Source organism: Homalodisca vitripennis, chromosome 1, assembly GCF_021130785.1.
Source record: "Homalodisca vitripennis isolate AUS2020 chromosome 1, UT_GWSS_2.1, whole genome shotgun sequence".
Lineage (NCBI taxonomy): Eukaryota > Metazoa > Arthropoda > Insecta > Hemiptera > Cicadellidae > Homalodisca > Homalodisca vitripennis.
In genome coordinates this window covers 181,185,136-181,198,669 of record NC_060207.1, presented here as the reverse complement: position 1 = coordinate 181,198,669, position 13,534 = coordinate 181,185,136, and the positions used below count along the sequence as shown (strand labels likewise).

Genomic DNA, 13,534 nt, shown 5'->3' with positions numbered 1-13,534 from the left:
GAAGTTTAAATATACTTTCTTTTTACAAATTTCCTGAATTCTACACAACAAGTACTAAATAAGGTGCTTAAATGAACTGGTATTTTATCATACATATGAACTTGTTTACATGAAAATTGCCTAATTTAATGAGAATAATGATTTACTCCTTCAAATAAGTACTAAAACATTACAAACATAAAACCTTAGGGATAGCCTAATCACATGTCTAGTAGTGTGATTAGGTTTAACAAAATTAAATAAACTTAATACAGTACTTTTTGAGTTCAGTTACATTAGATTACATGCTGGCCACTCTCGGAGGTGTCTGAAACTACAAATGAACTAAAAATAAGAATACAACAAATATTACCAATATAAAGATAATTCTAACTTCTTTTCCATATTATGTCAGGATAAAAATTATCCAATATTAACAGTAAAAGCAATATAACAATTGGTATCCTCTTTATACAATTCAACTAAAAAAAACACAAGAAACAAACTAAAAGACACAGCAAACATAGTACATTAAAAACAAATCAACATTATAAACATATGAATAACTTCTGTCATAGAAAGATCAATGCGCTATTTAAGCACATTCACTATTACACAATGTATGTACATGCATTCAATAACACACACAGTACATTATACATATATACAACAACTATTTATATACAATTGCTACATAAAACAAAATCAATTTTTATGTAAAATAAACAGTAACTAAATAATAATATAATGTAATATTTTTGTACAAATGGTACTTGCTCCAGCTTGACTCAAATTCAGGTCTTTTGTTAGCTGAGCCATGAGAATGTTGACTATTATTACCGCTAAACAAAATTTAGAGAGTGTAATGTAAAAGTTGTTTGACAGGTATTTGGCTTCCCGATCACAAGGTTCAGTAATTTACTTTTAACAGTTTAAATGGTATTTTGACTTAAATTTATTTTCAACACATTCACTATCATAGCTTACACCATTCGTCAACAATATCCAGTGCCATTTGGGAACCAAAGTGTTAAAAATATTTTAAAACTGGTTTGTTTTGATTTTTTAAACTGTGTTTAAATATTTTAAAATTTTAGTAACAAGGACTGAGAATGAAGTTCACAATGTTGTTTGGTATTTAACACGTTCACTACTGACGTGTAAAGAAAAATCCGTCACCACAGCCCAGCGTCAAATTTAGTTGATAGACCAAACACTCATCATAGACTGATGTCAACTATAGGTGACGCTCTTGCAGAATGCATCGGACCAACATCAATTATTGTTTTACTGTCTCTTACAATCATTTCGTCTACGTTATCTAGTATTTTGTTTATCAGTCTACAGAAATGTATGAAAACTTTTTTGGCTAGGTGGTCCCTGAGGGGATAATTTTTACTGGTATGTTAACATCCTTATTTTGCACCTAATTTCCTGTTCTTGACAGGATGCAATCCACATAGTATGTTGTCTGTTCTGTGTTGTAATGGATTTGAAATCATAACCAAAATTTGTAATATATTGTCGCCTCTTTTTTTAAATTGATGATTAAAAATACTGCTATTGAAAATATATTAGCTCCATCGTCAAGGTACACTATAGACCGATGTCACCTATAATCAACGTAAATTTAATTATTATTTGTGAGTGAAAATTGTGTTTTTCTGTACTGACTTATATATATTGTATTAATTTTTTGTAGATCCTAACATTTGAAAAACATTTTTGCATCGTTGGTCTATGCGAGATAGGTATCATGATTGATCTCTGATTGAAGACAAATTTACGGGACCGGTCAATGAGAAACAGTTTTGCGTCAACCATAGTTGATACTCAGTAGCGAACGTGTTAATTCCTCATCGTAAACTTGGAGTGAACATGTTTACTCTTCATTATAGTGTATAGTAAACTTGGAAAAGTTCTTACCTTTGTAAAATAGATCATAGATGATGGGGCTGAAATCCTGGTAAACTTGATACTGTATTGGATGTGCAAGATTTGCTGATGTTCTGTTGTGTGCATGTGCCAGGGCCAGAAGAGGGCTAGGAGACACGTCACCGGCTCTGGTGAAGACGCCAACACAATCAGTGACAATGATCATCATCAACATCCTCACAAGAAAAGCCATACTCGCTCCAGAACGGTAGGTTGAAATTTGTCGAACGTTTATAGCCTACTATTTAATTTGACAGTAAGACATCAATTCTTACAGGATGGCAAACAAGTGAAGCTTCCTTTCCTCTACATTTGAGACATAATAAAAATATAGTTTTTTCTCTAGTAAAACAATAATGTAGGATTGGAGTAGTTTTTAGTATGTGTTTTTTTTTTTAAGATTGTTTAAAAATAATTTACTATCTTGTTAATCTTCTTAAGATGGGAAAGCGGAGAGACTACTATAGATTTTTAAACTACTAACTTTTACTACCTCATAGGATAAAGAAGTTTAAAAATAACATTCATTTTTCAACACTGCTTGCAAAAAAACTTGTTGCCTTAAAAGTTATGGATGTTTACCAAGTAGAATTCTTTGGTTTGGTTTTACAAAATAGAAGAAATTCTTGCTAGGTTACTAAAGATTCCTGCCCTTTTCTACTACAAATGGAGTACAAAACTTTTTTAATGGATGTACAAAACTAGTGTAACGTATAGCCAATTATGTTATTAATATGTGAAAAGTAATTATATGCAAACAATAAAATATTTTAATTGAGTTGTAAGTAAGCAATTTAACTCAGTCATGTATTTACATAGCAAAAAGGGAATCCTACTGATAATTTCACCGCATGGTGTCGGCACTCACTGCCTCAATGATGCACAGTACTTTTTCTCAATTCAGTGCGATAGCTGCGTATTCCAGCAGAATAAGTTGATCCAAAAATTTGTATCGTTTTGTGACAATCTTGACCATTCTTCAACAAATTACTGGTATAATACAGACAATCTTTGTTAATGAGTCTGTGGAGATAAACCCAAGTAAAAATTGTCTTAAGATGATTCAAAGTTGGAGCTGGTTTTTAAGCGTTTCAGTAGAGATGATTCACATACTAGTAGACCTGGAACAGTCAGATACCACTAACGCTTTCAACATATTCATCAGCAAAAACCAGCATTTGACTGTAGAAGAACTGAAAAAACTATTGTTTGTGATCTTAAAATAAGGATCTAAAAATTAATTGTATGGCTACAACAATGGTTATCCAACTGTTGGCAGTAGACCAAAAAGATTATCTGGTTGATATCACACTGAACAACTTGGAAAATTGGACTGTTCACTCGTTTCAGAGGTTATGATTTGGAAACCAAGCCTAAACCTTTACGTTGGCAGACTTTTGAAGAGCTGAGACAGAAAAAGTAGCAATGTTAAAAAAACTCATGCTTTTGTGTTTTTCAACCAGGGCAGTGTTGCCTATGGTAAATAAATATGCTTCTTCACCCTGTCATATGGTGAATAATGAATATCGTTAAGTCTTGAGGAGATTACAATATGTAATGCAATGAAAACAGCTGATGTGTAGTGATCAAATTCTTCACCTTGACAATGCAACAGCTCATATATACAATCTTACCCACCACTTTGTAGCGGATCTTAATTTTAATCAAATTTAGTATTAGTCCTCATAAATGCCTGTTACTTTTGGTTCTTCTAAAATTAAAAAATTCTCCTGAAATCATAACAATTTGAGGATGAAAATAAATTGAAAAAAAATTGGTGAAGGTCGTATTAGTAATTTATAAATATGAGTTCAAGAAGTGTTTTTCTAAGGGAGAGGAGTGCTGAAAGAATTTAGTGTGTGTTGACAGGAGTACTTTCACAGTTATCTCTGGGTATTACCTTCAGACTTGAGCACAAATTCGAATATCTATTGGACAAACTTTTAACCCTGACGTCAACTCCCGACGTCCGTATTAATGTTTTTCAACACATTCGCCGCTAAAAATCCCTATATAGAGTTTCATATATGCTGAAATTTTAGAAAAATATTTTTACTTTTGGATGAAATATTGTAGAAATATATGAAAATTACTCATTAGTCACAAAAATTATCACTCTCTACCATTTTGGGAATGCGGTAACTGTGGTTACCGCTAACTCCTGGGGACAGTCTTCCTTGCCAGCTGGTAACTCTAGTTACCGCTTGCACTAGGGAACACCCTTTTATGGCAGTGGGAATATTCCAAATGAATACATCTTTGCTAAGTGAACTGTATTGTATTCATTTAGACAAACATAAACAATATTTATGCTTAAATGTGTAAACCAAAATGAATGTAAAAGTTTATTAAAATGTGAAAAAGTTTTTATACATGTCCGCTAACTCACTCAAATTCAGTTATTATTTACAAATATGTGGTGAGTAATTATAACACAATATATTTAAATGTTTACTTGAAATGATTTTAGTGTACAAAAAATATTGTAGTACATTGTAATTTATAAAATGTAAGAAAAAAGAAGAAATAAGTTTACTAAAATAAAATATTGATACAAATGTATAAATACATCCTAACCAACCTACTCAAAAGTAGTTTATTATTTACAAATACGCTTAGAACTTGGTTTTTGTACACCACTTGGTCCCGGGGGAAGATCTATTGTGTTGTACAATCACTTACTGCTAAAAAAACTTTAAAAAATCATTAAAAATAATGATAAAGTCTAATGTGAAAGCGAAGTGCATAAAAATGCAGGAAAAGTACATCCCGAGGAACGAGAAATGCGGCGTTGTGGTAGCTCGAGTGCTGGCCGCACACTGACCTCATTTCAGAACTAAGGCTCTGTGTGCTCGCAGCGAACGTGTTGAAATTATTTTACTGTCCACCTGTTTAACCAAGTCCTTTGAAATTCCACAGACTTGTGTGCAAAGATGTATTGCATAAAAATATAATAGTTCGTAAAGCTTTTATGTATTTTATCTGTCTGTGATTGAGAAATTACAATTCATCTCAGCTGACCGCTCATTGATTGTCAAACAGCTGTATTTCACTACTTGCTTAATGTTTTTAGGTTAAAACAGTATATAGTACGGCAGTTAAATTTTAGTTTGTTATTTATTTAATTTGAAAACGAGTAAAAGGAAACCTTTGAAGTCTCCTGTAATCGAAAATACACCAATTATTAACTTAGTTGCAAGTGGCGTTGATGTTGGCGTAGCGACGATGAGTGATAGCTATCTTGACATTTCTTAAGACGTTTTCTAGAGACGTAAATATTGTATTACAGTTTTTTAAATTTATGCTATAAACAGTTTTAATTATTTTACAGGAAATAACTTTAGTTTTATGTTAAGTACTATGACAATGAATTTAAAGCTTGTGTTACATTTACTTGCACAGTAATAGCAAAAAGGAAAAATGTCATGTCCTTAAAACAATTAATGTTACTCAACTTGTGAACAAAGTAGGCTTATAATTTTTGTTTTCTTAGATTAAGAATTACATTTAACTTAAAGTGAATATGTATATTTGTGTGTCAAATACTGTTTTAGCTGTAAGGTTTTCATCAACACATTTGAAATTGTAAGATTTTAATTTTTTCATATTATAAATATTAAAAATAATAATTTTCAAGAGGTTATTTTGTTTTCTTCATATTATGTTTGTGAACAAAATGTAATAAGAAGTTAAACCAAAAAAAGAACTAGGTTGATATCTTCAAAATAGCCTAGGTGTTCAAAAAACCCATACTGGCCGGGTTTAAAAGGGTTAAAAAATGGCAAAAACGATAAGTTCCTAAACATATTTTCATGTTGTCTAATAAGTATATTCTAGACACTTACTTATATTTTGTAATTGGAATCTCAGCTGGTCTACTTTACATTTGTAATAAAATCTGACTTTTTTTAGGTTGGAGGCAAAACTAAAGAAGATCCTGAATCAGACAGAATAAAAGAAATTTCAGCATTTGCTCTAGAGGAAATCGCTAAAGCATCAAATTCTAATAACAAACAGAAGATAGTACGTGTGGTGGATGCGCGGAGCCAGGTACAAGTTTATAAACTCATCTAGATTCAAGCCTCATTGATTATAATTACAGATATATTCAATACTTACAAGTGGCTAAAAATGTTAGTTGGTGCTGTTTTTAAAGATAACTCGAGAGTGGCATGTAAATTTTCTGTAATGGGACAGTATTTTTAATGTACTGACTGTATCTTTTTGAATTTAAACCTTAACATATTCTCTAAAATATGTATGTAATTTTTTTGTATTAATTAGCAAAAAATACTCAAAGTTAAAAATTGCTAAAATTTTATTTACAAATTTAGGATATTTTAAAAACTATTGAAATAAGTTAGTATGTATTTGTGTCTAAATTCTGTGTCATAAGTGACTTGATATAAATGTAGCCTAAATACACATTTTGTTCAAAACATTGTAATAATTTCAAAAATATATAGTTTGTAACACTATATTCTGTAAAAATATATGTATTTGTATTACACACAAATGTAATTGCAAGAACATTCATTTTTTTAAGAAACAGACAATAAATTAGTAAAGATTCCTAAACACATGACTGTGCAAGTTATGTACAGTTCAGTTCAAAAATTAATTAAAATCTAAATAATGTATTATAAATCCATTTATCCAACTAACCTGTTTGTACAAGTAGAAAAGAAAGGCTCACAGAACACCTTACTCTTACAATTTAGAACAAACCTAGAGGAAGCAAAATAAAAGGAAACCAAAAACTGGTATCAATATATAGATGATTTTCTTCTTTGCAGCCAAAGATGTATAATTTGGTGGTAGAATATTTATAATATCAATTAATTATTTACACAGAAATATTAATTACAATGCATTACTGGTCTAGTTATGGAGATATCGTTCTCATGAGGAAAAATGAAAATTTGAATGAGGATAGAAATACCAAAGTTCAAATAGAGTGCCATAGGCACAAGGATACATTGCCAACATAAACATTTTGAAACGCAAAATGATATTGCTCAAATAGTCATACAAAAGCAAAAAGGTAACATTATGATTGCTATAAAATCGTTAATTAATGCTGAATGTTGAGAACTTAAACATAGCTAAATTTGAAATTGTATGTTAAAACCTTTTTAGTAACAATATTGATATTTCTGTATTAAAAACCTCATATTGGTTTTATTGGATATTTTACAGGTTGTTGCTGGTATCAAATACTTCTTGAGAATGGAACTGGTAGAGACCAACTGCAGGAAGGACAGCGACCAGACAGACTGTAGCGCTTTAGACGATCAGGTAGACTACATAAATAAGAGGCATAGAGTTGGCTGCACTGCTTGTGGAGGAGAATGAATAGGTGTCAGTGCATTGTATTAACCCTTTGGGATCGGCATTATATTTATATGATTAACCTTTCAGATCGCCTAATCGCATTAGTAGCCAAGGCTGTTCTCTGTCTCAGGTCATTGATTTATGACCTGGAAAATTTAATATTCTTGTAAAAAATTTAGAATTTGGTTTTGGAACTGTAAATTGATTCCTGGATCTTAATTTCTGCTTATATTCTGTATTTTTGTGTGGCATGTTACAACTCTTGCAAAAAATGGCAAAATGTTCAACTCCAAAAAAAAGGGACGTGAATGAACTGTCTTCCCTTTATTTAATAGTAACTGCATGTTTTTGTTGAACATATATTGCATTCAAATAAGTATTATATGTACTGCCCCAAAAAGTGATTCTATAATCGATTCTGCTCTAAATCAATAAAAAATATAGCATACACATAACTCTTTCATTACATAATCTTCTAAGAAAATAAAAATACCTTAAAACATTATTAATTTTGTTTTAAAATGATTTATATGAGTTTTCCAATTAACCTCGCTGTCAAAAAATATTCCTAAATACTTTATATGTGTTACTGTATCAACTACAGCACAACTACTTCCGACACATACAGTTTGAACACCTAGATACTTAACACATTTGTATTAAACTTGATTTTCATAGTAAATAAATATCTTTTTTGAGGCTGAAATTGATATACTTAATTTTTTCTACACTCAGCAGCATGTGATTCATAGTGAACCACCACTGAAGTGCTTCCAAATCATTTTCCATACTGGACCTTATACTGTTCCAACTGGATTCTGAATAGCAGAGAGCTGTGTCGTCAGCAAAACAAATTGTTTTTTCTTGTAAACTATTTTTTGAGAAGCATGAAAGCAAAGATATAGGACGATAATTACTGCTGTTCAAATCAGAACCTTTTCTAAATATTGGTATTACTACTTCATTTTTTAACTGCGTTGGAAAGACTCCACTGTTGAAACTCAAATTAATTATGTACAACAACAAAAATCCATGATTTTGGGGTAGATCTTTTTAATTGTGAAGAAACTAATTCCATCCAGACCCGGTGAAGTATTATTTTTAAGTGATTTAACCCTTCCCGCGCTACGGCAATTTGGGACGCACCATACCCAAACGCTACATATACCTCAAAAATTGTTTTCCCATAAAGTCAACGCTAATGTTGTATTTGAGTTTGTTACAATATAAAAAGACTTTTGGGAACGAAAAAAGTATAATTTTTTTAATACGATTATTTAAATTATAAAACAACATAAATACACCAAATTTAACGAAATGTTGAACGAAATTTTACCATCGTGTATAATATTATATTATAGTATGTTATATGTATAGTATGTATATTATACAATTAAAATAAAACATTAATTGGTATATAAAGATCTAAAATTAGCCATCACGGTGTTCAAGATAACGTCAACGTGTGGTATGTCTTGTAATACGTATCCGGATGCAGGTTCGGCCGGGCGGTGCATGTCTCGCACACGTAAATGGTCTTCTTGCGTAAACCGTTGCGTGTACACACAACACATCTTCCCAATATGTCAAAAACCAATTTGACAACGTAAACACAACAGTTCCACTCGCAGTCCGCGAACGAATTAAACCGGCGAGTTAGTTCGTCAGTAGCGCTAGTGTCTGGCAAAACAGGCAGTGGCATGGGTAGTGCGCCGCCATTTTGTAGCTTGGAGAAAAACCGGGAGGCGGGGACAACTATTACTGTGCTTTTCTATTGAGGGATGTATGCTCCAGCAGTTGCTGCACTCCACCGGCAAAACTGGGAACTACTTACTCCCAATAATAACCTCAATGTTTAAAAGCGAATATATTTGTCAACAGCGTTTTTAGCAAAGTAAATATTGGCGGTTATATTTGTCAACAGCGCGCGAAGGGTTAATAACGCTCACCAGCTCATGTGGTAAAACTGAATCAATAAAAATTTGAATTTACTTTGTATATTTTTGTAAAGGAATTTTTATAATGCAGTAGAGGAAAATGTTTTAATTGAGGACTGTTTAAATTTAGTTTACTCATTATATTTAAAAAGTAATCATTATAATAGTTTGCAACAGAAAATTGATCAGAAATTAACATTTGTCTAGTGTTATAATCTGTTTGATTTGTTTAGCTTGACCAATCACTGCATTCAAAACTTTTCAAGTGGCTTTGGAATTTCTATTGCAATTTTCAAACTTTTGTTTATAAAAATTATTTTGTTGCTCTTTTATGTATATAAGAAGACTATTTCTAAATTTAAGTAATAAAGTTTCAATTTGGCATTGTTTGGGTGGTTCTTAACCAGTTTAAAGATATGGTTCCTTCTCTTAATTTTTGAACAAATAAAATTAGTAATCCATGGTTTTTCAAATGTATATTGATTTATCTGTCGTAATCCACTCTACTTTGCATTAAGAAACGTTGTAAAGTTCCCAAAAACTCATCAAACGGGAAGACGCATTTGCCTGATTATAGACAAGAGACCAGTCTACGCTATCCAACAGCTGATCGAGCCAAGCGTAATCAGTGCGGTAGCGGGGCGAGGACAGCACAGGCTCGCTACCCCCCTCCCCACGCACCACACACCTGCAAGCTCACCCAGACCGTGGAGTGGTCTGTGATGTCCGTGTGTATCACAGACACGTCTGCGATAATGTTGATCTTACTGGACTCTCTCATATAAGCATGATCGATGCAAATTTCAGACTGTTCTGTAATTTGTGTTTGCTCCTGTATTTAACTCTCAAACCCGTTTATAGCCATCATAGTTTTATAGCTATCTACAGATGCTCAGAAATTGTCTGATATATTTATATTAGTGTCTCCAATAAGTAAAACGTTTGCCATATTTTTAAAATTACAATTTTACTTGTTAAATTGGTTCCTCAACTCATTGATGAAAATATCAGCTGCATTAAACACAAACCTATATATACAAGAAGTAAATAAAATGTTTCTTTACAAAATACAAAATATATCAATAACGCGTCTACCGGTTGTAACTGAAATTGGATACAATCTACAGTGTTCATTAAATCATTAATATAAACCGCCACACCTCCAGCTCTATAATTATCATTACATTTAGTTATTAAATTATAATTTGGTATTTTATAAAAGTCAACTTCAAAACTTCAAAAATTAAAATAAAAGTTTTAAAAGTTAAGTCAGCTTGGCAAGTCACCTGCATTACATTGGTTCCATCATCTTTCCTTAAAAAGGTTTTGCCACCCCTCACCCAGAGGTACTTGAAGTTCTTTTCCCTTTTGATCTGCCGCGCTGCCCCCAATAGCCGCCTCCTCGCCGGTGTCAGGGCCTCGTTGACGTACACCATCTGGTCTATGGGCATGTTCATGTGTCTAGTAGATAGGTTTCGCTTGACACGACGCTTCTTCATGAACTCTTCCTTGTCAATGCGTCTAACAAACCTGACAATGATGCCAGCCGGGGAGATGCTGTAGCCGACTTAGTTACCAAGACCACAGGTAACAAAGATGACAGGTGTCAATTATGGAGTCCGTAACAGTTAGGTCCAGAGCTTTTCCCACCTTCTCCAAAATGCTGATGACGTCTTCGTTTGGCTGCACAGGAATTCCCTGTATTTCTATGGCATTTGCTCTGGAGTATTGTTCCATATCGTCAATCCACTGTTCTACATCAGCAACCTTATTATTTAAACTTTTGCTTTTTTTCACCAATTCACTAATGATTTTTAAGCATTTTTCCATAGATAAATATTGCTGCTTCATTGTTTTTGTATTTTCTCATCTCGGTTTTTTTAATTATATCTTCGAGTGAAAGTTTCCCTTCCAGAGCTGCGGAGTTGTTTCGAAGTGATAGACTTTGTACAAACATCACAATATTGGCCATTTTTAATATGTAAAAAGGTATTTTAAATTTGAAATAAGTCAAACTTAGATTAACCAAACTGCCAAAATAAAATTCAGTGGATACTAAAAACTTACTTGGATTGTATTTTTATTCAGCAAATAAAAATATTTTGAAAAAAGATCTGAACCTGCAGTGTAAATTACACATTACTTGCTTTGTTTGAGAGCAAATAATAAATAACCAATTGATAAAGTAACCAATGGAGGGCTCTTGTTCATTGATCTATTTGGTGGCCTTGACTGAACTTTGTAACTGTTGTGAGATTCTAACTAATAGCACTTTGATGAATCATTATTACTGACTCAAAATCACCATTATGGTAAACATGATAAGTAGCAAATGTAAACAATTCTTTGAACAACAGTTGGGGAAAATGTTTTTATGCCACTGTTATTGGTTAACCTCCTTGGCCTGAAAAAATTCTAAAATAACAGATGAAAAAATAAAGGCATTTACTATCATGTTATTTTTTATGGAATTATTGTAGTAAACATGATAAGTAGCAAATGTAAACAATTCTTTGAACAACAGTTGGAGAAAATGTTTTTATTCTACTGTTATTGGCTATCCTCCTTGGCCTGAAAAAATTCTAAAAAATCAGATGAAGAAAATAAAGGCATTTACTATCATGTTATTTTTATGGCACAAATGAAATTACAATTTGTAAGGGTCTTAATATTCACTCTTGTGAAAATGAATAAAAATTTTGAGTACCATAAAACAGAAAAACTTTAAAAAGTTTAAGAAAGCTTTACAGGAAGTGAAGTGCTACAAATTCTGAATTAACTCCAAAACCATTTTTGCCACTTAAAAAGTTTACAGCTCATAACAGGTTAGTACATAGTGCTCATGCAAATAAATGTTTGAACCTACAGTCAAAACAGTCAGTTAAGTCCCTGCTACTAGAGATACTACTCCACCATTGAATACTGTACAAGCAAATTGTTGGAAGAAAATTAATATTACTCCAAACTCTTAACTTCTCTGCAGAAAGATAAACAATCACCTGAATCTAGAACAAAAGCTGACTTTTAAGCAGAAAAGAATACTACTATATCACAAATAAGCATTGAGTCAAGACTCTCAATATGCTTGTCAACTTAAGAGTCTGGATGGATGGATCACAGATGACTCTATACAGTTATACTAAGATGTACTCTCTTTTAAAAATAGTGGACAGTTCTGTTCTTCTCATGAATCCTGTCATTGTACAGGCAGCAAGATGCTTGGAGAATGTTGATGGCATATTAAGACCATTGAATTTACATGAAAAAGCAAACATCTTTTCCCCAATAAATGATTCTGAAGTGATTGATGGTTCGGGGGGGGGGGGGGCTCACTGGAGTCTGATGTTTTATGCTAGAGCACAACATAAATTTTTATATTTGGATTCAATGGGGAATACAACCTGTCATACTGAGAAAGTAGCCAAAAACATACAATCATAATTACATAATGACAAAAGTGTCCCCATATACATGGTAAATGCGCCACAAAATAAGAACTCTGTGGACTTATGTGAATCTTTATCTAAAGGACCTTGTACAGCAAACCATGTATGGTAACATTACATAATAACCACTGGTTATATAAGATTTTTCATTTTCACTAAATTAGTACAATTTAAAAGTATAGTTCCATCTCCCTCTTTTATATTTTTCTACAAATGTATAAACAAACAGAAACATTTTTTTATCAAGAATTTATTTTGCTATAGGAAATTCTTGTTTTTTTCTGAAAACAATGATGTACAACATATTTATACATAATATAGATTTAAATTTAACTTAATTGCATTTAAAACACATAAACCAATACTTAAAACTTTTATTTTTGTGAGGCCTTTCGATAGCAAGGCTATCTTCGTCAGACACATCACAAATTGTCTGAAAAATCACTACAAAAAATTGTAGCCAATAAGAGCTCTATCTTCAACATTATATTTAAATATTTTTTCATTTTTTAAATATACGCTTATAGAACAATCTATAAGCCTGCCAATAAGGAGTTAATTGACTGCCACAAAGAGGGTTAACGAATTTCGATAAGTTGTTGATTACTAAATAAGAATAATATAAAACATCTTTTGGAAAATAGTACCCGTTCGTCAGTTGTGATACGCTGATTGTTCCTCACACATTTGTCTTCTGAGTTCAGCAGTTGGTCTGTAATGACAGATGATCTCACTAAACACTTCTTGTTGTGTGTATTCTCCTTTCCCAGGTTGAAGTTGTGACACCAGCGCTAAACAGACGACTCGTCCATCACATTGTCTCCAAACACCTCCTTTAATTGGCGATAAATATCATAAGGTTAAACGTTTCATGCATTAAGAAATTTAATCACGGCCCTCACT

General features: G+C 32.2%; 1 protein-coding gene across 2 annotated transcripts in view; it reads left to right on the top strand.

Annotated features, from left to right (window-relative positions):
- LOC124352819 overlaps positions 1–13,534 on the top strand; it is an 87,165-nt gene that overhangs the window by 18,095 nt on the left and 55,536 nt on the right. For both annotated transcript variants that reach the window (XM_046802513.1, XM_046802512.1), the window contains exons 7-9: positions 2,009–2,122; positions 5,827–5,964; positions 7,114–7,212. In XM_046802513.1, coding sequence (XP_046658469.1) covers positions 2,009–2,122; positions 5,827–5,964; positions 7,114–7,212 — 351 coding nt within the window. The remainder of the gene's footprint in view (positions 1–2,008; positions 2,123–5,826; positions 5,965–7,113; positions 7,213–13,534) is intronic.